The 26,002-nt window shown below is 42.9% G+C and overlaps 1 protein-coding gene and 1 long non-coding RNA gene across 3 annotated transcripts; one reads left to right on the top strand and one right to left on the bottom strand.

The window, feature by feature from the left end:
- Window positions 1-876: 876 nt before the first annotated feature.
- fa2h (fatty acid 2-hydroxylase) lies at window positions 877-25,857 on the top strand. 2 transcript variants are annotated; one of them, XR_011243537.1, is made up of 8 exons: window positions 877-1,551; window positions 18,494-18,628; window positions 21,968-22,110; window positions 22,328-22,428; window positions 22,599-22,771; window positions 23,111-23,363; window positions 23,457-23,793; window positions 23,905-25,857. XR_011243537.1 is itself a non-coding variant. In XM_069528942.1 (7 exons), the coding sequence occupies exons 1-7, from the start codon at window positions 1,276-1,278 to the stop codon at window positions 23,522-23,524; spliced, it is 1,149 nt and encodes a 382-aa protein (XP_069385043.1). In that variant the 5' UTR covers window positions 877-1,275; the 3' UTR covers window positions 23,525-25,857. The 2 variants fall into 2 exon arrangements, 1 of the variants encoding a protein (XP_069385043.1); XM_069528942.1 differs by having other exon boundaries at window positions 23,457-25,857.
- LOC138410896 (uncharacterized) lies at window positions 18,208-19,247 on the bottom strand. Its single transcript, XR_011243538.1, has 2 exons — window positions 19,119-19,247; window positions 18,208-18,983 (listed from the first exon to the last, which is right to left on the bottom strand). It is a non-coding gene; the product is annotated as an uncharacterized lncRNA (long non-coding RNA).
- Window positions 25,858-26,002: the final 145 nt, after the last annotated feature.

Below are 26,002 nucleotides of genomic sequence, written 5' to 3'. Positions count from 1 at the left end.
ATTTAAATGAGACTTTTAAAAAACAGGTTTACACAGATATAAAAAAAAACAGCAAACACATGTAGTGCAATCACAAATTTGAACATGTTAATGCACGAGACAGCCTCATGTCTTTTTCTTGTATTTGTTTGTTTGTCAGCACATGGCGTACTCCCCTGAACCCTCATGGGGGCGCTAGTGGACAAGTTGATGAAACCTGTTGCTTTCAGGGCCACTTGTGACGTCACTGTTTTAGTCAATGAATATGTATTTCTGGCAGCAGACTGACTTGGTCTGTTCAGTGGAGATAAAGCTGAGGAGAAGCAGAACAAACACACGCCCTCTGTTCAGTGGTGGGGGGGGGGGGGGTATGAGCATTAACATAAACGCACATTAGTTAAATCTTCTTTAAATCTAATTTTTTTAGAGTTTTAGTTTGGAAGCTAATTAAAACCTGCAGCAAACCATCCTGGAGGAAGTGGTGTTTGTTTTTAATCTCCAGTTTCAGTATCTACTACTTCACAGTATTCAAGTATTCAAGTATTTGGCTCCATGTATCGCTGTGTATTTCAATTTATTTCAATCTCTAGACATGACGTCTCTCTTTGGATTGAATCTGTAACCAACAGATTTGACTAATGCACGTTTGAATGGATGTATGTTGATGATCTTTCGTGATTAGACGATGAAGTATTGATTATTGATCAGGAAGTGATGACAGCTCTTGAAAAATAATTCCTCCCTCTCGATTTAACCTGTAATTATAATAGTAATTCAAAGAATGCACGTGCGACCGTGTGTGTTTTGATGATCTATCGTTATTAGGTGATTAAGTATTGATCAGTTTGATGACGTCATCGTGTTCGGACATAACTTCAGAGCTCAACAGCGACAGGTGGGATGCTGCGTTCAGGGAACACCCAGGAATCCTGTATCTTTCTCCACCTTCTGTGAAACGTGTCCCTTTTTTTCAGTTTCAGTGTGAATATCAGTGACAGACAACAGTTGAATAGTGTTTGCAAAGTCACACGAGGAGTCAAGAGGGGATTTGCGTGAGGTCAAGTTTCGGGTTTGGAGGCTTCCGCGTGAGGCCGCGTGTGCCTGTTTTCCCCAGCCGCTGAACGCGTCACAGACCCCGCCTCTGTCCCCGCGGAGCTCCGCAGCCTCCGGGTGTAAACGGCGGAGTGTGACTCCCTGACCGGTCGTGAAGCTGTCAGCCCTCCCTGGAGGTCTCTCTCTCTCTCTCTCTCTCTTCTCCCCCCCCTCACACCACTTGTTCTCGGCTTCTCCGTCAGCATGTCTCCGTCCCCCCGCTGCTTCACGGAGAGGGAGGTGTCCCGGCACCGCACCAAGGACTCCTGCTGGGTGCTGCTGGGGACCCGGGTGTACGACGTGACCGCCTTCCTGCGGATGCACCCGGGCGGCGAGGCGCTGATCCTCCGCCGCTCGGGCCAGGACGTGAGCCGGGAGATGGAGGGACCCCCGCACCGGCACTCGGAGAACGCCCGGCGGTGGATGGAGCAGTACTATATCGGGGAGCTGGACCGGGGCAGCGGCGGCGACGAGGCGCAGGTGGGTGGTTGACCCGCGGCTAGAGAAGATCCCCCGACCACAAACCCAAAGAGCCAGAGAGCAGAAACCTGAGAGCTGCTTTATTTCCAAACAAACACAGATTCGATCACTATCCGGTTAAAAGCTTGTATCTCTGCTTCCAGCACACTTCATCAGCTTCCCCTCGGGCCCCACAGGTAGAACCAGGGGCCTCCGGCTCAGGCTGACAAACTAAGTCTCACACTTTTTTTAATTTGTCCCTGACTTGAAAATTACACGTGTCTGTCCTCGACATCTGTTAAAGTGAAGTGGAGTGAAATCTGTCCCCTGGGGAGGTGAATATCTCCCCTGTCTGAGCTGGAAGTTCCCTGTGAATTTGTATTTTGGTTGAACTGGTTCTGAAGTGTTGGCTGCATGTTGTGGAACCAGATACAGAGACTTGGTGCTTTTGGAGTATAGGTGGAAAGTCGATAGGGACATTTGGCTGAGTGAACAACAGGTGAATAGTTGTGTCTCTCACTTGACTTTACTGGGCGTTTTCTGCAGGAGAGGAACTCCCTGCTCTCCTCCTCCTCCTCCTCCTCCTCCTCCTCTTCCTCCAGTTTAGAATTGGTTAAAGGGGAGGGAGTGAGGAGTTAGTGGTAAAGAGACACACACAGAGTGGGGGTGGAGGAGAAAAGCAGGGAAGGGCACACAGGTGAAGTGGTGGGTGTGTGTGGGGAGGGGGGGTCTGTGTTATGAACGATTCAAAAGCTGTGTGTGTGTGTGTGTGTGTGTGTGTGTGTGTGTGAGAGAGGTGGTGAACTGGTTTATCTTGTCTCAGAGTCGGTGTGGAAGAGTCTACAAATGGGAAATTGGAGGAAAAGTCTCCTCTTGTCGGATAAATCCACAGCCAATTGAACCCTTTGTGTGTGTGTGTGTGTGTGTGTGTGTGTGTGTGTGTGTGTGTGTGTTTGGAAAGATAAACCAAAGAGTTTGCATAAATCTCTTCCGACATCGTTGACATTTACATGGTCGGCCCATTCCTCTGTGAGTGTGTGTTTTCTCCTGCACTACACAGTTGCAGTGAAGTGACAAACGGTATTTTTTTCGATTCCACCCAGGAGATCATGTCTTCACATCTGTCCGCGCGTTTGTGAACAAGATTACACGTAAACAACTGAACGGATCATCTGGAAACCCGGTGGTCAGATGGGTCATGGGCGAAGACAGAATTCATTAAATTTTGGTGCAGATCCGGGAATGTTTGTACCACTTTTGTTAACATTGCTGGACAGAGCGTTTCCTGGCATTTACCTTATTTTCTCAGGGAATCTTTTTCGTGGATTGCGATGAAAGAGATCAGACTTATTTAGGAACTGGGTCAGAATAAAAATCTGAATGTATTGAATTTAGATGTCGAGCCTTGGAGGAGGAATGCACTCGAGTTAACTCTTTATCTTATCTGGAGTTTTTTTTTGTTTCAGTCACATTAGAACATTTCACCCGTTTAAAAAATGTCTGTCAGAGACACTTGGATGGAGGGTGTGTGTGTGTGTGTGTGTGTGTGTGTGTGTGTGTGTGTGTGTGTGTGTGTGTGTGTGTGTGTGTCAGCATTGCTATTAGTGGTGTAAACGTGGTGTGACAATGCACTCACACGTTGTCACACAAGCTGTTCACACTTGTTTGTATGTGGTCCGTCTCTTTGAGCTGCTCTTATCCAGTTATCTACAGCTAAACAAAGTTAAAGACTTTTTTCTTTTCAATTTCAACCGCGGCATGTTTTGATTTGACTCAGCACTGACGTCAGTGTGACACAAGTTTAGCTCAGGGTGTTTGGAGGAAACTGAAACCGCAGCTGTTTTCATATATCCACACACACTTTTCCTCCGAGTTTTCTTGAGGGGCTGAATGTGAGAACGCGAAGGCTCGAGTCAGTTGCTCTGGACATTTTCCTAGAAGACGCAGACGAAGTCGTCAAATTGAAAATATGACGAGATTCGAGAGATTTTGGCGATAAGGGCCGACACAAAAACAAAAAGCGTCATGTCCTGCCTTCTGCTGCTCTCCCCAGACGCCACCCCCTCACCTGAACCTTCCAGACGGTGTCCTGTTTTTGTTTACGCATCTGATTTAAAGGCAAAATAGAGAATGTCAATCTGACATGACCCAGCCCAGCAGAGGAACTTACTTATGTCCAACCTCCTGATGTGAAAGTGTGGTCAAATGTGACACTAGAGGTCTTGAGACATATTTCATCACACTGACTGACCGGATGAGTCACAGGGACATTCCTCTCATTATCTCCCTCCTCACTTTCTGCCGTCACTGAGCCACCTTGGTCAAACTGCGATTGTGAAACCAAACCCTCGTTTTGTTCTTTAATCACTGATGGATTCAAATTGCGTTTTCACCAAGCAACCAAATACCAGGGGGTTAACTTTCAGCAACACAGAGACATCAAGGGGAATTCGGTTTCTGCTTGGATTGAATCCAACAGAAAGAAATGATTTAACTTCGCCTGCTGGAATTTTGGTGGAGATTGTTTATTTATTGGATTTCATATTATTAATAGATTCGTTATATAATAATTCACTTGTTCCCTCATTTGATCATTGTCCATCATGCAGCAGCAGACAGAGGGACCAGGAGACGTCACGCAGTTTTGGGCTTGTCTCCGAGTCATTTTAGGGAAACTCATTGATCAGTATTGGATAATGGATAATACATAAGTCCATTAATATCATGGGTCAGATGTGTTTTAGTCTTTTTCTGCTTACAGGTGTTTTTGACCTCCGCACAGTCTCTGTCAGTTATTGAACGTGCACACGTCCACGTGGCCTTAACGCTTGGCGGTGGTCGTGGTTGTCAAAATCTCCGCACCCAGATGAACACTCTCCAGGTTCACAGCTGCCTCCCCCTCCTCTCTTCGGACTCAGTCGACAGTTGATCTGGGACAGGACCTGTGTTTGCGCCTGTAACTGGATAAGTATTTAAACAGGATTTCAGATGATAGGACCTGTGCTTGAGTATTTGTTTAAACGCGATTTAAATGGCCGGTGCCTGAACTGCCATTCGAAAAAGTTGAGCTTTTCTAAATTTCGTCCCGTCACTGTGTTTTTCATGATGTGAATAATGTCATTTTTGATGTTGATTAATATGCAATCTAAATTCCGATCGATATGTAAATGACACAGTTTCAGAAAAACAGGTTTGTTTTTCTTCTCAGTTACTCTGATACTGAAGAAGTGACGGTTATAACAGCCGTGCTGGGGTTCAAAGGTTCAAAGTCATAGTGTCATATTGTGTGGACAAACCAAGGAGCAACAACACGCTCGTATCTAATGTTTCAAAGCTGCAGTGTGACTTTGATCAGGTGCTGAAACAAAGCAGAGCTGTTCATCTGCAAAGAGATTTAAATTTCAGGTGGAGCACGACGATTAAAAGCGAATGTGGATCTTTTCAGGGCAGTGGGTTCCAGAGTAAATGATTCTGATGATGTAGCACTTTGTCTCATTCGTCAAGGGAAGTCCTGTCACCCAAAGGATTAAATCCCTAACAAGCTGGAGGTGACACAGACCGATGAGACACTTATGAGTAGGCTGAGATCCAACGGTTAATAGAAATGTATCATTCAGCTCCATGTATTGTAATAAATCCTGCACAGTTCTGCAATATACAGAACACGGAGGCCGACAGCCCCTCAAATCCACTTGTTCTGTTTCGTGTACTTCTATTTTCTTTTTTGATGTTTTACTCATCGATTATTGATTTTCATTCGGACGCAGCAATGATCGAATGAGGCAGGAAATCAGGGGGAAGCACGAGAGACGGGCGGACTCAGCTGAATCTGCAGGAGTAGGAAGGGGGCGAGACGGTCGGTTTTGTGTGTGTGTGTGTGTGTGTGTGTGTGTGTGTGTGAGAGAGAGAGAGCAGGTTTATAATCAAACAGAGAGTAGGTGCTGTGAAATTACGGAACATGAAGGTCAAATAACAATCAACTTCAACCAATGATTTAAATTAATGATTCCTCTTTTGTATGTTTTGGTTCTATGTGACTGCTTCATCCACATTGCTCTTCATCCACAAAGCAAAGTAAGTTTTAACCTTGAGTATAGTAAAACTGCTGATCCCTGAACCTTTTGTTTGCGTTTCTCTATCTCACGTCATGCTCTATCTACCTGTGCACGGGATGTTGAAATACCCTGCTGAACACGATCGTCCCATTATTTGTGTCACGGGATCTGTTTGTCTCATTGTCTCTGTCTCTGCACGGAACTTGGAATGTAAACGATTTCAACAGGGCAGACGCAATTAAAGTCGTGAACTTGTGAGGATAGTGCACTTATTGTGAAGTGAGCGAATTACACATTTGCCAGCTTGTGATTGGAATGAATGAACGAACAACAGAGATAGTGTGGGAGAGCTCAGCAGGTTTGTGAATACATGGAGCAGATGGTTTAATGGAATTGAATAAATTAGAGCAGTTGAGACATAGAGGAGATTATGTCTTCGTCTGTGTAAATCTGTTTGTCAGCAGGGTTTCGCAAATACAACGCAATGAAGAACCAATTCATTTTGGTGTGGATCCAGATCATCACGTCCCTTTACTTCTTGGAGAATAACTGGTGGATCTTGATGAATAAATTAGTTTGTTCAATTTGGTAGAGATGCAATAAAAAAAAATCTGGAATTAGGGAATTTATATTTATGGTTTCATAAGGAGGTCTGCACTCGAGTATCTAGTACGTCCCGGTAAAAAAAGAATTAAAGAATTAAAGAATGTCATAGTGTTGGAAAAAGTAGGTGAGAGTGGAGTGCGGAGGTCATGATGGTGGGTGTGGATTTGTACGAGGGTGAGTGGGTTGGAGGAGTGGAGCGCTGGAATGCCGACTCGTGCATGGATCTGTCTCTGCTCAATGACGTGATCGTCTTTCATCAGAGGGCGCAGGGAAGAAGAGGAGAGGGTTGCAGGGGCTGTGGAGGGAGCGAGTATACGACGTTATTAACATTTATTTTTATAATTCTGTGTCTGTGTGTGTGTTCTCGTATACCTTCGAGATCTGTCGATCTTATCGGCTTCACACTTGTGTGTTGTTAAGAGCCCGATGAAGCGCAGTGTCGAATTTGGTGCGATTTGGACACGTGATGCGTTCAATGTCAATGAACTGTGAATAAACAGGTGAGCGGCTGTCAGAGCAGCAGAGGTGGCTTCAGGGTTCTTTTGTCTTTTGTCGTTATTTGCTGTGGCTCAACTACTGAAGGTCATTTTCACAGTTTCAGGCAGAAAACCTGCAACAGGACAAATATTAAACCCCATTCCAGAGAGGCGGGTTTAGAACAGCCGCTGCACTTAACACCTGCTAAGTGCCAAATGCAGGTGCAGCTCGTTATTTGGCAGCACACTGTCGAGCCATAAAAGTGGTTATTTATTAAAGACCCCTTGACAGCTGAACATAGACTTTCATTAAATATTAGCAAATCCCAACAAAGCTCATTTATGATAAGGTTATTTATTTTTATTTATTTATTTTACACAGCTCCTGGTCATTATCTCTCAGCTTCGTTGTTTCTCCATAATTGTGCTGCTCAGTTGAACTGCCTGAAGAGCTGCTCTGAGTTCATCACCGTGGTGATGCATTACCCAGCACTTTGTTTATCTTCGATACCATAGAGACTGCCGACGCTGCAATTAGTGCTCAGGTGCGGGCCACAGGTGCCCCCCCCCCTTACCCCCCATTGCCACGGTAACACCTGGAAAAGAGAGGGTGAGGCAAAGAGAAGCGAGAGACGATGGACAGTCGGAGCGGATGGAGGTGAACATATGCTGGAAAGGTGCAATTGATTTCGGGCAAAGGTCTCACAGGGGCCAAAGTGTGACGCTGCTCTTTTCTGTCTTCTGTTTGTTTTGACTCCTGAGGTGGCGGAGCAGATCACACTGTCCCAAAATACTATCATATATTTTTAACTGCTTCATTTATTTTCATCACATTTTGATTGTAAGTGCTCATTAACCAAACTAGATAGAATAAATATATATTGTTAAAAAAAATATATATATACATGAAAGATGGTGTAAATCAAGTGTGGTGGTGATGTTTATATTTGTTGGAGTCATCATGTGTCGGAAAGACTATGGATGCCTACTGTCTCTGTCTGTAGTTAAAGACACGACGTAGCATTGATACCAGGCAACTTCAACTTATTCTCAATTATCTGGAAGTGTAGTAATTCTGGGACCATGATATTTCTTTATCTGTCGACTATTTTGTTCTCAAAAAAAAGTCTTTAATTCAAGTTGCTGAAACCCTGGAAATGAAAAATGACCTGCAGCAGGTTGGGTTGTTGCCGTTCCATCCTCATGTATAGTGATTTGAGATGTGGATGTTTGTGTTTTATTTCATTATGCTTGTCATTTTTACATAATGACTGAGAGGTGATCCTTGCAGCAGCTGGGTCTCGGTGGGGCTGAGTGTATACAGTCTGTGTAAAAAGGTTGGCTTAAAGCCCAGGGGGGAACGCGCACGCTCACACACACACACACTTTGGGGTGTGTTGTTTCGGAAAAAGAAACGGTTGGAAGGTGTGATGAGTAACAGACAAGGTTCTCAGACACACCTCGAGGAGGAAGCCTGAAGGAGTTCAGTTGTACTGTCGTGGTGCTCGCAAGACAGGGTGAGAGGACAAGGACAGTGTCTCTGCTGTGGATGTTTTGCATACAGTTGGACCTGGCCACTGGTCAGACTCTGGCTGACGTCTTTATGTAAAGCCAGCATTTCCCTTTAATTCTCCAGACGGTGGCAGCCCACCATATTCATAAGTTGATGGTTTGCTCTGTTGCCGCATTTTATGGCTGTGGGCCACGTAGTCACTTGTGCTCCGGTCCGTAACGTTTTTACCGTCCTCACAGTTTCAGCTGCAGTTGCGCTCATTCCCACAAGTGGCATGTGATGCAGTTATCTCTCTCATGCAAAAACTTGTCTTTCACCCTTTGCTCTGTTTAACTGTCACTCTGTATCTGGTGCATGTGAGAGTTTGTGCATGTGCACATCCCGGGTTGAATTAAATCTTAGAACACGAAATAGAGATTGATCTATTTTAATGTAGTATATGTTAGAATGTGAAAACACTTTTATATAATGACAGCGTGTCATTAGACCAGCCCTGACTTTCTCAGTTGCCTAACTCAGCATTTAGATGAATTTCTATGTAAAGGACTGTCTTGTTTCTTTTATTAGATGCCACAACCGTTCTCATTTACTTTCATTTAAAAATCGAATTGAACTTAATAAAAAAACAATAACATATGTTCAGTAGAGTGCAGAAGGACAGGTGAGAGCATTTGAAGGCACGCCCACTATTCCTGCAGGGAGTAGAAGCAGCGCACTGCCCACACACGTGCACGACTGCACGTACACACACGCGCGCTCACACACACACACACACACACACACACACACACAGTACAAGCCTTCATTGCATGTTACACTGTTTGATCAGACGACACAGTATCTGTTCATACAAGTGGATTATAATAGTATTTGTGTTCTAAATTTAGTCCTAAAATGAAAACTCTAGTAGAGATGTGTCTCTGTTAATTGTGGCTTAAAGGTTCAGTGTGTAGAATTTAGTGACATCTAGTGTTGAAGTATCATGTTGCAGCTGAACACCCCTCACCTCATCCTCCACTTCCAAACATGAGAAAGAACCTGTGATAGACTTTAAACTCAAAAGGTGTTTAGTTTGTTCAGTCTGGACTAATGTAAAAAACATGGCGGCCTCCGTAGAGTGGGTCCCCTCCATGTAAATATAAAGTATTTAAATATAAGGTATTTAAATATAAAGGGTCTTTTCTGGGGTAAAGAAAATTCATACAATTTAGATGAAATGAACTAGTGAAAACATCATGAGGATTATTCTACATTAAATTTCTGCCAATAGTTCCCTGAAGTTTACTGGACCTTTAATAAAACCATGTGTTTTCTACACTAATTCAATGATGACGTGCTCTAAAAGAAGAACTGCTGCTGATTGGCCTTCTGTCCACAACCTCATGTGTGTTGTCGATGATTTATTATATATAAAAAAAAAAAAAAAAAACCTGCATGTGTGTGACCTAACCTCAGAGTATAGCAGAATGATTTATGAGGGTGGTTGTAGTGTTTATCTGGTGCTTAGCTCGCTGGTTACTGTCTGTATGGTAACCAGACACCTCTTGCACAAACTGGGTAGCTACACGAAGCCTCTGATTCTTGCATATACACACACATGCACGCATCCAACAGGCACTGAGAGAGAGAGAGGGTGTAATCCTGAGTCCTGGTCGTTCAGGTTTGACTGGTTCTTTTAGTTAGAGGCAGACGAATGATATCTTGTTGTACACACACACACGTTCATCTCCCTCAACCATCTTTTCCAGCCTGATTCCTTTGGCCACCTCCACGCGAATAATAACGTGCCTGACAACCCATATCACATGACCATTCACTGGTCGTTCGCGTGCCGGGGTTAACAGGAAGCGGATTGTCTGCTCTCGGTTGCCCAGTTGAAAATAAATGATGTAGCACAGTAAGATCAGGGATTTTTGATTGGACAGAAAACAATTATTGTTTCCAAAAGCCTCTGTTTCTGCTCGTCCAGATTAAAACACAACCCCAGAGTTTTCAAACAGATCCGTGCTTCCAGACGTCTCCCAGTTTTTACTCCGGAGCAATGTGGACGCCAGGTGTAAACAAAGCAGAAGTGATGCATCTTAAAAACGTGTTAATGTGGACGTAGCCTTCTGTTGTGGAGGAGTTCTGTCTGCTTGGATTTGATTCTTCTGACTTCAGATTGGTGCAGCATTAGATTGAAAAGCAGCACCACACGTATGTGTTGCGTCGTGTTGTGTGTCAGCCATTCCTGGGAGGACTGTTGACATTCTGGAAGAGAGAGGGATGACAGAAATGTTTGCACTTGAACTTGTCCAGCTACATCATCATCATTACAAACCTGGTCAGTGAAAAAGAGATGGATACTGTGCGGAAATCATTAGAGGAGGGATGTGTGTGAACCACGAGATCGTTCATCCTCAACAATCCATCATGTGATCGTCCAGCTGATACCGGTGTCATCGTTATCAAAGCTGCAATGCACGACACTGACTTGTGCAATAAATCACAATGTGGTCACATATTGTGGTTGTGTTTGATTTTGTTTTTTTCACAACCTGTACCTGACTCACGGAACCGTCCAACATGAGTCATCAGCGCGCGTGTGTGTGTGTGTGTGTGTGTCTGCCATCAGTGTTGAATAAGAGCTGATAAGACGGACAGGTCGTCCTCTGGTTAATAAAGCCGTTTTATTTGACACAATACTCAAATCATTTTATTAAGATCAACAGACCTGAGTCCGTCGCTGGTTTTCAACACGTGAGCGACAGTATTCAGAGCTCATGACCTTACGGGCGTTATGGAACTCTCCACAGTGTTACTGAACTTCAACCCTGCTCTATCCACATGTATTCTACGCTGACACACACACACACTCACACACTCACACCCAATCAAATATAAAAAATAAAAATACCCTCATATTAAAATCTCAATTTCAAATCAAATACATTTATTATGAGTTTTACGTCTACTTTAAATTTAATTTTGTCCAAGCAGGACTTTATGTTCTGATTCATTAGTGTTTTTGCATCAATCTGAAACTTTTATTTAAATTTATATTTGGTGCATGTATATACTTTATATATATATATATATATATATAACTGAATGCTCTGGATGTTGAGCTCTGGGAGTGGCTTGTGTCATTCTTACAAAACTGTCATATCAGGCGGGAAGTAATAAACCAGCTCCACAGGTCGACTCCACTGACCCTGATCCTCTGCTGTGTTACCGCAGACCAGGGTTATGAAAGCTTCTCAAGCACCAGGGTCACCTGCTGCTTTCATGTCCAACAGGAATCAGACAATATATTTCAGACTGGTGGAAATGTTGCCTTCAGGAGGGACTATCACGATTGTTTGATTTCAGGGTTGGGGAAACTGCAGCGGTTCAGCCTCTGTGCTGCTGTTGAAAAAAAAAAATAATAATCTCAACTCCACAAACCAGCCATGACCAAGCGTGCTTACATAGTGGCAGCCCACAGGGCAACACCAGCTCAACCTTTGCCCCACACACCATTCCTCAGCCCTTTGTCCGAGCACTATCAGCAGCCATAAACTGAAACGACGGAGTCACACACCCCTCCTGAAGACTTAGTTGTGCAAGTGGAATTAATAATTCAACTGCTCCTAAATGTGTCTTTCCTTTGGTTTGGGGAGTACAATGAAGAATGATGGGGGCGTGATGAGTTCATTGCATTAAAATGTGAAATACTTGGTGTTGAAGCTATGACACAGACATTGATGCAAACTTGTGACGGTTCAAATACTTCTAAGAAGCTTTGAATAGATGCCGATCATGAGAATGATTCAAAATCATCCCGTGACGTGGTTTTTGTCCTCACTTGACAAAAGAAGTTTGAGTTTTTATGGACACGTTGAGGGAAAGAAAGAGATTAAATCTGTGAATCTGGTTTTGACTGTTGGACCTTTGCGGAGGTGTGTGTACCACTGAGTGACAATTCAATTCTCTTACTGTGATCCTCTAGACTCCGTGCTCGGTGGCAGCCTGTTGCAGCAGCGCCCGTTGTTTTTTTCTTGACTTGCGTCTTTTTTAATTCCTCTCAGCAATTGTTCTGGGGACTTGTGTGCTGTTTTAAAACTTTTTTTCCTTCAACAATTTCCCAGCTGGGATCAATAAAGTTAATCTAATCTAATCAAAACCAAAAATGTTTTCTCCTCCTCCTCCTCCTCCTCCTCCTCCTCCTCCCCCTCCCCCCCAGCGGAGCCAGAGTTGTGATGGTACCAGGGCACGTCGCCGCCCTCCTCTCACCATCTCCTTTGTTTTTTGTCTCATTCTTGTATTTTTACTGTCCTGCAGGGACAGTGGTCTCTTGTGTCCTTCAGCATCTTTTAACCTCAGTCTGACGTGTTTTCATTTTGTTGTGATGCATGAAGTTGGTGAAAAGGTTGGCGATAACTTTTATTGCCCTGAGGTGTGAGTGTGTGTGAATGGTTGTCCGTCTCCCCATATTCCACCAGTATCAAGTATAACCAGATCAAATATAAAACAGACTCCGTTCCACCTCACAGTTATAAAATGTTTAGCAAAAAAAAACCCCGCTCACACTAATAATTGTATTGTGATGAGAAAATTGGTATCTTATTAAAATATGTCCTATGACTCAGCTCTAATGATTGTCTTTGCCGTGTCCCTCTTCAATGCAGTCCTGGACATTGGAGTCATTCTAAACATCACAATGAGCCGAACGTGAAGTGAGAGTAATGTCAACAGCACCATTGTCTCAGCTCAGGCCCGAGGAGTGTACACATGCATTCCTGGATCAACAGAGACGCACAGGAAGGCCAACAATTAGTTAATGAGCTCCCGCCTCCTGCCTCCAGTGTTTACTTAACAACCAGCACGTTACGTTCTATTCACTTGTTCCGAAGCCGTCGGCTTTTACATTCGCTTTATAACGTCGAGAAAGAGTCAGAGCGGGCGACTGAAACTGAGCTGAGAGAGACTGAGATGGAGAGAAGTGTGAGTCAGACAGGAGAAGGACTGTGGAGGTGTGTGTGTGTGGGGGGGGGGGGGGGGGAGTCCTCAAAGTCCTCAATTCCCTTGGATACTGTTGATCTGTCGCCCTGGCAACCCTCCCCTGAGTTACGTGATCTGTGTTTCACGAGCGATGTGAAGAAAAACATCCATCAATGCATCTGATTCTTTTTTAAACTCAACACTGCAGCAGTGTCTCAGTGACAACCGGAGTGTTTGATTTAACCCGACTGTCAGTTATTGGAACTACTCTATGATTTAGAGCGGACCGGAAACACTGGCTGGGATTTCTTACATGTCGTTACCGGAGAAATGTAATCGAGGCTCGATATTTTACAGCACATCGATAAACTGAAAACACAAATCCCGAGAAATCGATATTTCACAGGCGCAGATTTATCTGTGAAGGGCTCAAAGCAGACGATTCCAACCAAACATTGAATTGGTCGGACGAATTGATTTCATAAGTTTAATCTTAAATAAAAACCGTTTCATGTAGTTTATTTTCTTTCTGCGTCACCAAACAGAAACTCCTTTAGTTTATTCACAGCTTTGTTCCTCTTGTGTTATCCAGTCGTCCTGTTTTGCACAGTCACAGTTTTGCGTTTGGTGCGATGGGTCAGTGTGACTGATCCCAGAGGTTTCATCGTGGCTCTCAAAGGTCAAAGCTCGTCGTCATGTCATCCGATGAACTTGGTCACATCCTGATGATGTAACTAAAGGCAGCGGCACCGTTCGATGGATAATGGAAAACCTCCGAAGGTGATAGTTAGATAATCGATTATAAACTAGCCCATTGCTTAATCAGGGCAACAACTAATGATCATTTTCTTTATTCATTTCATCTGCACAACTTCTCCTTTATCACAATGCGTCTTTTAAAGTGCGACGTTAACTTGCGTTGGAAACATTTTCCTTCCGGTGTTGTGCATACAGTTCCCACTTTCCTGTCACCAGACTGTCAACTGACAAAACGTCAGTGTCGACTGTGTAACACATTTTGAATGACCCTCCTACGCAGAATCACCACATCATTTGGGAATTGGGAAGTTCTGCTTTCACTATTTGTTATTTTTACTTTATGTTAAAACCCAGAGTTTGTCTTGGAGAAGAGGGAAGCAACACAGCGCCGATGGTGTCCGGCAACACAGACTTTTTTTATTGTTAAATGTTAAATTCGTTGCATAAACCGAAATAAATAGTGAACAAAAATTCAGGCACGACAGTTTAAGGGTGACGCATGTTAATGTTGACATGTGAACTCAGCCGCTCCTGTTTTATTCTTTTTTAGTTTTTCTGTTGCACTCTTCTCCGAACCTTCACACACATTCTGTTCCCTTAAAACTTCATTTAAAGAAAACACGAGTGCAACTTTTCTGCCTGAGTTATTTTATGTGTTTTTGTATTGAACAACACGAGAAAACCAAGAACAGCGAATTAATAAATAACAATTGAAAATAATTGTTTTAATAAAACACAAAATGATGAAAGTCAATGCAAAATTCAAGAGAAGACATAATAATCATAAAATAAATTAGGCGGCATCCTGTTTCCGATTTTTGTCTCGACACATTTCATCTAAATCACAAACAATGTTCTCAGTTCCCTTCAGTGACAGATCCAGCCACTGAAATCTCCAACATCAGCTTCACCTCATGCATCCGGAGAGGAAAACACCCCTGTCACACTCCGTCCTCTGACACTGCCTCACTCTTAGTATCAAGGAAAACCTCCTTTGGTGTATTCTCTCCTCACTCTGCAGCCACTGTGTCACTAGTCTTTTTCACTCGTGTTATTTTTGCTCCTGTAACTTTCCTCCGTCGTTCCATATCTGCGCTCATCAGCCCCTGATATCGCTCCTGCACATCTGTACATCTGGCACCTTTTTATCACCCCGTCCTCCCTGTGTTCTCCAGGGAAGGTGTCTTATCTCTTTTTGAATCCGGACGTTCGTTGTCGTTATCGACAGTGTGACTGACACGGATGAATCCCAGCCGCGGCTGCTGCGGAGCGCGGGTCGTGGTGCTGTCCCTCAACGTTATGTAATCGTGCTGGTTACTTATCACAGAAGCCTTCGTCGTCACGTTCACATCACTGCTCTTCCACTGAAGCATGTGTGAAAAGCTGTAATTGGGCTGTAGGTGATATTAATCACCGATAACTTGAGCCGAGGACTCACCTCTGATGTTTAAGAGGGAAACTGATAAACGTGAATCTGTGTTTTCACGCCTCGTAACATGAAATGATTTGTGTTTTATGATTCACAGACGTTTGTCACGTCATGTTGATGAATCAGGAGGAACCAGAACCACTCTGGGATCAGCTTTGTTCTTCTTCTACGAACAAACTACAACCGGATCGTGACTAATGCAAACTGATGTTTAGTTGTGATTTTCCGTCGTGCTGCCTGATGGGCTGACGTGAGCCGGCTGATTGCAGATCCTATTTACCTCTTTGTTTCCATCGTCAGCTCCCTGCAGAGTAAAGCTCTGTCCCCGCTGCGCATCACTTTTTCTTTGTGAGTTATTTATGCAAGAGAAAAGTGCTTAAGCTCAAACCTGACTTGACAGTGGTACGTGGACGTTTGCACATATTTGAAGAGGCAGAGTCGTTTGGATTAGCGTTAGCTCTGTTTGACATTCACTCCGAGCGTTACGCCATCATGAAGTAGGCGTGTGTGTGAGTAGATTGACGTGTTGGCAGATATCGGCTCATTTATTGTGAGGCTGTGTAATCAGGGCGGTTACCATGGTGAATCTGAGAAGAGGTTGATTTCTACTCACGTCCTTTATTTCTATAAGATGTTATCAGTCAAGTGAACCTTTACGTTCATTCATATCCTTTATGTTTCATAGGTGAAAGTAATTTAGATGGAACTTTACTTTCTATGCACTCGATTATATGAAACAATGCAGGGAGCAGCCGCATAAAGATTATACAGATCGACTATTTTGTTTTTTAACACCGCTTGGCGTTAAAGTTAATATTTCAGAAAACTGCATTAGTTTTAACAAAGTCAAAATACAACCACCCTGTAGTATTTAATACACTGAAAAACAACAGCCCAGCAATAAAATACAGCTACAAATGGATTTTAAATACTTTTTGCAATACTGATACTGATATGAAGGGATTCAAAATTGTACAATACAAATTTATCGGCCAATATATACGTTTTAAAAAATATTTTTACAGTTGAACTATAAACTTTATCATAAATAACAAAATGAAAAGAAACATCCAAATATAAAGAACTTGAATTGAGTTTTTTTTTAACGTAGAATAAATGCACATCTTTTTATTTTCATCTTGTTATTAGCGATGCTGATTCCAATAAACATCCGAGAACAAACATGATCTTCTTCACGTTAAGTGTAAAATAAATGTTTTCATGGGTGGCTGAACAGAAGCACTGATACTGACGTGTCTGTGAAAGGCTCATATCAGAGGATTCACACTCATCACCATGTCTTAATCAAACGTGAGCGGCTCGTCCTGTTCCCTGACGCACACCGCACCTGCAGGTTTCATCCAAAGCACCAGAAACTTTAAATATCACAATCGCAGATTACTCACAGGCTCAAGTAGGTCGTGCTGCTGTTGATACAGAGGGTGTGTCTGCTCATTGCTTTTCACGCTCCATTTGTGTGTGTGTGTGTGTGTGTGTGTGTGTGTGTGTGTGTGTGTCCTGGCAAAGACAGAAGTGAAGAGACGTGCAGTATTACCCATAGCAACTAAAAGACATCGTACATTGTAAAGTTTTAGTTTAGTAATCGGTGATTGCCCCCAAATGTTTTCTACAGTAACATGTGTACGATAATTGGAGGGGGGGGGGGGGGTGTTTTGCTGATTGGTCTAATTGAAGGCAGATGAAGAGCTAATGATAATGCATTATAATTATTATAATTATTATTGACTGTTGTAGTTTGTGTATAATTTGTATTCTTACATATAATGGACAAAGTTTTTTTTCTGTTAGTATCTAGATAAGGTCCGGTGGTAAAAGATCACGACACTACTTCATTCAAAACTGCATCTAAAAGTACCGACCTCGTCTTTGAGTTGCATCAAAGACAGATTAAAGGTTCTGTTGTGTTTTTCTTATTGTTTTATTTCAGCACAATGATAATGGAGGGTGTAGCGTTGCCTCTGGAGGTGTTTTGCCAAGATGATGTTAGTAACAAACCATAGGGGACGTGTGTGTGTGTGTGTGTGTGTGTGTGTGTGTGTGTGTGTGTGTGTGTGAGCTCCAGATAAAGAAATGTGCTGATGTATTTAATATTAAACAGACAAGAACGTCACTTGATATATGAGACAAACTCCTCCATCATGTTCTGTTTATGGAACGAAGAGGAGGCTTTAAATGTCCGAAGCCTGTTGCAGCAGCTGCACTTGAGTCCACGAGGTTCTTCTATTATCTCCACCGAAGGTGTCGCGTTATCTGGATTTGTTTTATCTGTTTTTACAACTACTGAATTAATCTGAATAAGATTGTGGAGGGGTGGGACCCGAGGATGAACTCATTGAATTAATATTTGGAGCGGATCAGGACAAATCTCTGTCTGTCACACAGATTAAAAAGTCACAGCCCTCATACATCACTTCTCATTAAAAATTTAAAAAATGTATTCGAACTTGAGAGGAAAACTTCATATTTATACTAAGTGACCAAGGTTAAATAACATTCATGTGCATTAATAACACGTAGAAGTCAAAGCGAACATGTCAATGATTGATGGGTTATCGAACGTGGTCGTGGTCAAATACGCTTCAGAATCAGTGACAATCGAAGGTGTTTCTCAGGCACACAAAGGTGTCCAAAGGTTGAAGATTACAAATGTAAATAATGGACTGTGTCACACACACACACACACACACACACACACACAGATAATCGGGTTGTGTTCATCTTTTGTAAAATGACAGTTTGAGGAAAAGTGTATTTCTTCTTAACCAGAGTTTATCATAGCCTAGAAAAACCAACAGGAAATATAAATAAATAAAAAAATAAACCTGACACGACTTAATCACTAGGAGTTCTCGGCTATTTTGGCTTTTTTTTGAATGAATTGTATTTTTACTTTATTTATAACATAAACAAACATTACTCTCCTCAGTTTATCGTATTTTTTTTTTGGCACAACATTGCTCACATGTCCAGACGAATCATTTGTCACTTTAAAGTTGTACATCATAAAAATCACCCCAGACTCCAGAGGATTAACATCCCGTCTGTCCTGTCGGAAGGAGACGTCCTCCCGTCCACAGATCAGATCTTTGGGTGACTTTCCTTTTTGTTCACCGTGTCCATTTTCATCCTGTTTTTTCTTCAGACCCTGAGAGAGAGGAGGAATGCCACCGAGCAGACAGAAGGAAAGATGGAGGAAAAGATGACGGACAAAAAAGAAGAAGAAGAGGAGGATGAGAGCGGCCCATACAGCCGCTGCAGCTCTGTAGACCTGGATAAGGTGCGTTTGTCTGTGTGTTTGACTTTAACTGGAATGTGATGAATAGGATAGTGTGTATTTCTACTTGCAGTATCTCTTTGTCTCTCTGAATGATGCAAAGCATTATTCCTGAGGTCCTGCTTCTGTTAGAAATGTGATATAATTTAGTTTACAGCTGAAAAAAACCACACTGCTCAATATAGTGACGACATCTTTGGACTGTGTTTATATCAATGGGCTCGCTGACAAACACAGAAAGACAGGAGTGTGTGTTTGTGGGTAATGTGGGTGAGCGGTCGTCAGGTCATTCGCCTCCTGAAATGTCCTTGTTGTTCGTAGTTCACTCTGAAGTTCTCACACTGCTGCACAAAGAAACCTGCACACAGACATGAAACAATAATGTCATCACACGCAACCTTCACCTACATGTGCATATCTGATCCTCTCACAAAGACTTTGAGTTTCCTGTCTGAAAAAATCCCCCAAGATTCACAAACAAACCATGACTCACTTCTGTTCACTTAAATCAGACTCATGTGATTGGTCAAATCTGGGCAGTTGAATCTTCATACCAGGCCTCAGCACAGCGTGATGACAGAACCAGCCCGTCCGTCTTGTTTGCTCTGCATCCCGAGTATCAGTGCATTGATCCAAACACAACGTTCTGACCAAACCCATGTGCAAAGTACACAGGAAATACTTTAAAAACTTCAGTGCACATTGTGAAATTATTATGGTTATTTTTATTAAACTGGAATCATTTAATTCATGTTTCTCAAACCTTTTTTTTCCTTCTTCCTGGTTTGAAACAATTCAAATAAAGTTGCGTCTCTCGCAGTGAGAAGTCATCTGCTTCGGTCCAGCGGATGGTGGAGAATGTGTGTGTCCATCCACTGGTTTGTGAGCTGCCATTTTGAAGCCTCAGACTTGGTGTCATGTTTGGCGGCGTCTTGGTTTTTGAAACCAGAAGTTTCACGTTGCTTTATCGTCTAAATGGGACATAATGTACAAAATGAACATCATCAGCTGTATTGAAGGAGACTTGAAACTAGAGATTGAGAAATAATAAATCAAGTGAGAAGAGTGTGTGTGTGTGTGTGTGTGTGTGTGTGTGTGTGTGTGTGTGTTGTAACGTGTTGCTTCATGTGACGAAACCTCATTGGTTTATTAAACCTTTATTTTATAAATGTTTAATGTTTTGCTATCATGGTCCATTTAGTGTGGACACATTGTGCTGAGCTGTTTTTAGATACTCACCTGTGTGTGTGTGTGTGTGTGTGTGTGTGTGTGTGTGTGTGTGTGTGTGTGTGTGTGTGTGTGTGTGTGTGTGATCGCAGGAATGTGAACCACGACTCCTCTCATGCTTGTAGCCCAGTTTCTTTTGTCTTTTGTCACCTGGTAATTTCCGACGCAGACTCATGTCTTTGTTGTTATGATCGGATTTTGGGAAAAAACATCGGATTCGCTGACTCTAACCGGATCGGCTGACGTCAGTCTGATAACGATTCATCGAACAGAAGCTTCCATGTTTTTATTTCTCTTCTTCTGTGTTTTCTTCACTTTATTTTCCTCTCTTGATGCTCTGATCTTTAGTTCCACGTACTGGAGGATAAAGCCCTGCTCTCGTATCGGCCATTTGAGGTGACGGTAACGCTTACGCCTTCAAACTTGAATAACTTGAATGAAGTTGAATAAGTCAAGCGGCTCTTTGCAACTTGTATCAGTGCGTCGTTTCGCTCAGTGAGAGAGAAGTTCAGTGCAGATTAACAAACCATGTGAGAGGAAGTTTCACTTCTTTGTTTTGACGCTGCAGGTGGAGATTTGACTTGTGCTTTTAGTTGTTGTTGCCTCAGTGTTTTATCCTCATGACTGTGATCGCACCAACGTAAAACTTTATGTACACTTGTCAGCGACTGTGTGTTTTTAATTCTCCGCTATCATACGACCCCTGGGGTGTACGTCTTCCAATAGACATGAAGGTGTACGTTGTTAACAATACATACAAAACAGATCGGACAGACACAAGCTGTCTGCTGCATTTGAGAAAAAGAATTCTTCAGGAAATAGGTGGTTTGAGTTTGTTTGGTGCCGAACTCCACAGACTGAACGTAGGGAGGGGGCCTGGGAAGGACTGAGGATAATGTTGGTGTGGATGCAGATGGAGGAGAGGTTCCACTTTCTTTAAACAATGTTTTATGACAAATTAGTCGTTTAGGTTATCAGACCGCTTCACTTTTTCCTTTTGTAAGAGTCATGTGAATGGTTTCTCGGCCTCGGTGGAGTTGTGTTGTTTTTCTTGTCGCTGTCAGCACAAAAGCAGACTGAAGACTTTTAATCACTTTGCACTGAGTGAACAGAGCTAATTATAAAGACGGAAATCAGTGTCATGACTCGCGAGGCGGCGTGCTCTTTGGTTAATAACTTGTAAACCCTGAGGTGATATGACCAGTCAGTGCCACTAAACTCTCAGTGTGAGTGAATTCACTTTTAAAACATAAAATCTACTCATTGTGCTGCAGGATTCAGACAAACCAGCGTCTCCTCTGGTCTTTGCGACTAAATCAGTGTGTGTGAGATAAACACTTTATCACCTGGGCGGCAACCTGTTCTCACACGTAATGAGCCTGAGACTCTGTAATCAACCTCAGGTGACTGTGTCAGTCCGTGCCTGATACCAGTATCCTCAGCGGGGCATCATAAGCGAGACGCCATCACCTGGGCAACAATCATCGCTTCCTAAAGTAGGACGTCACTCAGTCGAGCTCAGTTCTGCCAAGACACCAAACCCTCACAGATAATATGACTGTGATTTCCTGCATCGAGCTCCGTCCTGTCATGTTAAAGAAACGTTGTCTGGATCCACGTCACACGTTCCTGCTCTGGTTCTTGGCCTCATGTTCCATCCTTCCAGGTTTGATGGAAATCTGAGGTAATAATCAGCATCACTGAGTGAGAGTGTTGGTGCTGAGTGTCATCTTTAACCGGGCATGTTTAATTTGTACTTTTTTCAGATCAGCTGCATGTTCATAGTTTCCTCACACGCCAAAGCTTCTGGTCTCACGTGCAGCATCGAGTATGAGGAGCCTGTAAAAAGCTCGTAAAAGTTTCTGGTCTTTGGACTCGGAACAACGTATTCATTGCGGTCGGCTCCTCGGTTGCAGAGAAGCAAACCTGCAGAATAACACGTAGAAACACACACAGCATGCAGTCACTTCCTGGATTGACCGGTACCTGCAGGTCAACCGTTTTTTAACTCTCTGCTGCCTCCTCCTGGAGAGCCCTGTTCTCTTCGTCTCCATCAGATACATCACCTGTGTGTAAATACTCTTTACAGATCTCTCCTGGTGTATTTCTCCACAGGACTTGGTGGACTGGAGGAAGCCCCTGGCGTGGCAGGTGGGCCACCTCGGAGAGAAATATGACGCGTGGGTTCACCAGCCAGTCGACCGACCAATCAGACTGTTTGGAAACCCTTTACTGGAGGCCGGCACCAAGACGTCCTGGTAATTGTAACAAGACAAGATAGAATAACAATATAATGTCACCAGGGATCCACTTCAGGATCTGTTAATGCATTTTAAAGGTAATAAGTCGTCCGTGTTTTTCCACCTGTTCATCACATCTGAGGCGTCTGCTCCTCTTATATCTCAGATTCCTTCTATAAAAGTGCAAAGATCTTTGTTGTGTTGTGTAAAGAGCCGCTCTGTTGTCTGTCTACAGGTATTGGGTACCAGTGGTGTGGCTTCCTATTGTGTTTTATCTCAGTTGGTACTGCTACACAACCCTGGCACAGGGCACCACACGGATAGTCCTCACCTCAGGTAACACACTCACTGATTACCTGCATGCTTCTTTAACAATATACAATATACAAGCCCCTGAGACATTTACTCATTCACATACACTCACCGACGTGCAGTATAATGTACTTGTATTTGTTTTCATCATGTTCACCTCCAGTTATTGTGTATTTGTGTGTGTGTGTGTGTAGACGTCTCTCTCCCAATCCATAAGTCCATTTTCCCGCTGCTCTTTTTGATGGGCTGGTTCTTGTGGTCATTCATCGAGTACTGCATCCATCGCTTTGTCTTTCACATGAAACCGCCGGCCCATAACTACTACCTCATCACATTACACTTCCTCCTGCACGGACAGCACCACAAGGTACAAACACACGCTGCTGCCCGGGCCTGTGCACGTCTGCTGATCATAAAACACATGTATGGTTTATTATGTTCTTCCACACGGCACAACAGGAGTTATCGTTTACAATTAATCTCAGATTGGAGGTAAAAAAACATCTTATTCCCTTTTTTCACACACACATTTTCTGCATAGAATTTAAACATCCTGTAAAATCAAAGTTTTTAAAATGTTAAATAGAAATGCAGATACTGATGTCATGTCTGTGAAAGTCATGTTTATATTTCTTATTTCCAGTTTTATTGATCTGTGTGAATTCACCCTCAGGACAGCTTCTTAGTTTCTTTCTTTTCTCCACAGTCTCCGTTTGACGGCTCTCGGCTGGTCTTCCCCCCCGGCCTGGCCTCCTTGATGGTGGGAAGTTTCTATGTCATCCTGCAGAACACGCTCCCGGAGATCCTCGGGACGTCCGTGTTTGTCGGAGGACTCTGCGGCTACGTTGTGTACGACATGATCCACTACTACCTTCACTACGGCTCGCCAAAGAGAGGCTCGTACATGTACAGCCTGAAGGCCTACCACGTCAAACACCACTTCGAACACCAGAGGGCAGGTGAGCGCTGGAAATCAAACACGGACACACAGATTTCTGGAATTAGCAGATAGAAGATAGAAAATATGGGATGAACCTTTATTTATTCTCCAGGTTTTGGAATCACTTCCACGTTCTGGGACCACCCCTTCAACACAGTCATCCCCGATGAGAAATTCTAACGCAGACCCGGCACTTGTGAAGGGCCACAGGACTTATCAACCACCTTCTTTAGTAACCAGCTCACATGCTATAAACCACCCTGGCGTTAGTTCAGTCACCGCAGCCACAGCTTCCACAACGGAGGAGGAAGATCCACGTCTGAAGACTCTCACAACTAAAACATCCCTGCTCACTGTAACACACGTCAGCCGGCTTTTTAAATTTCAACACACGATTTACTTCTGCTTCTCGTCTAGTCCGCGCTACGGATGTGAGGCCTTTCTGTGCCATTTTTAACAAATAATTAAATCAACACCTGTCAGTGCTGCGATCTCACAACTTCATAATATTCAGCCAGGAGCTGGGCCACGGACAGAAAGTGAGGGACACACACACACACACACAATACACACATAAACAGACACACAAAGCAGCCGCGCACATCTATGTCTTTTTTTAATTGTTTCAGGTTTCGTTTTCAAGGGTTATCTGGAAACACACACACACACACACACTCCTGCACTGTCCTGGCTTCCCTCAGAGACGGAGAGAGAGAGAGAGAGGGGAAAGGACGTGATAGATTGAGGGTGAATGTGGAGGAAGTAGAGAACAGAGGGGATGAAGAAGTGACAAAGTGTATGTGAAGACTGTGAGTGAGAGAGAGAGAGAGAAGCCCCAAACTTTATCAACTAACTCAGGAAACAAATGACATTTCTTTATCTTTCTTCCGCTTTAACTGCAGCTTGAATATTCCTCGTCTCGTCCTCGGTGTCTGTGAGTGTGAGCGGGCCGCTGCGCTCCTCCGCTTCGCTGCTACACGTTCGTAACAGTCGACAGAACCTCTCCGCTCTACCTTTGCTCTCACAGGTTTTTTTTTGTTTTGTTTGCTCGCAGAAAACATTTGGTTTCAGATATCTGGACATGCCGAAAGTAAAGATTTAACTTATTAACTATCAGCCGAGCTGCAGAATGGAGGCGATACCGAGGTGCATTCATGTGTCACTGTTAATGTCGCGTAAAAGCAGAGTTCTACATGTTTGAAGCCACTGTGGAGATATATTTTTGCAAGTCCGATGTAATATTTCCTCTGTGTTCTTTTCTTTTTTTGTCGTTAACGATACAACAAAGATGTAAAACAAGATATTTTATAAGAAGCTTTGTACAGAAGAGGAGATTCTTTAATCGCACCAGCTTTATGTTTTTTAGAGAGGACGGTGAATGCATGCCTGCGTGGATACCGTATGTGTGTGGATTTAGTGTTGTCATGGTGACAGAGGGACGGAGCTGAAGGCATGAGGCCAGCCTGTCAGACTTCTTGCTTTGGGGATCTCGGGGTCAAAGGTCACAGGGACAGCGGGGTGACAAAAGTTAAATTGCTATTTTTCAAATGGTGTCATGGTGGTTGGACGGGTGACGTTAAAGCTCTTTAAACCTTTGGGTCTCGCTCCTTCCATCTGACGCCCCTGGTGTGTTTGACCCTGCGGATCTCAGGAGGTTCCGACAGTCGCTGGCGGATCCTCACGCACGTCTCCTCTCAACACTGATAACTGAAGCAGAACAAAGTTATATCAAACTGTTCCCACAGAATAACAGAGGGCAGTGACAATATTCTACTAGTGCAGAAAATAATTTATCAACATTTCTAGTTTGAGAGAAATATTTAATTTGAATATTAAGTATGCACATATGTTCTTACACATGTAAAATAACATGCGATAACATCTGTGTCAAAAAACTGTTTATGACAGAAGATGAAAATTCAATATTACAGTTGAGTGATTTCCATTTTCTTAAATTCAGTGCGGCAGTGATGAAGTCTTCAGGGAACTCGTGTCATCACTTTTGTCTTTGGCTTGCAATGTTGAGCTACAACTGATTTTTATCAACAAAGTGTGTCATGTTTTCTACAACTACACACACACACACACACGTCCGATAATGAAAAACTTTTAATGAAATGTTCATGACACCACGAAGAAAGGATTTAATTAACTTTCTACCACAAGGAGGAACCAAACCTCTGCATGTCTCTAATGATGGTGATATCGATGATGATGATGATGATGATGATGATGAGTTTAATAATACATATTGATCATGATGGCTGCTTGGCAGTGAAAGGATTCCACCTGTTGCAGTAACACAGATCTTTATTCTTATTTATGTATATTTATATGAAAAAGATTAAAACAACAACTTTGATTCTAACAAGTTTTTCCTTGTGCTAAATTATGCTGCGCAAAATAATGTTTCCTAAATCTGTTTACTATAATATCTTAAAAACCTTTTGGAATTTTAAACCTCTATGCAAATGCAAACGTATTTGTAAATAAATGTCTGTATATTTCTGTTGCTCTGGTCTGTACTGTGTGTTGTTCTTCCTCATCTCTTTCTCAAAATACTTTGGAACATCTGCTCTACAAACTCAAGTTTCATTGTGGGAAATGTAGGACCATATATATATATATATATATATGTATATATATATGTATATATAT

This window comes from Paralichthys olivaceus, chromosome 7, assembly GCF_024713975.1.
Source record: "Paralichthys olivaceus isolate ysfri-2021 chromosome 7, ASM2471397v2, whole genome shotgun sequence".
Lineage (NCBI taxonomy): Eukaryota > Metazoa > Chordata > Actinopteri > Pleuronectiformes > Paralichthyidae > Paralichthys > Paralichthys olivaceus.
The sequence above is the reverse complement of the archived record's forward strand: the minus strand, read 5'-3'. Positions and strand labels throughout refer to the sequence as shown.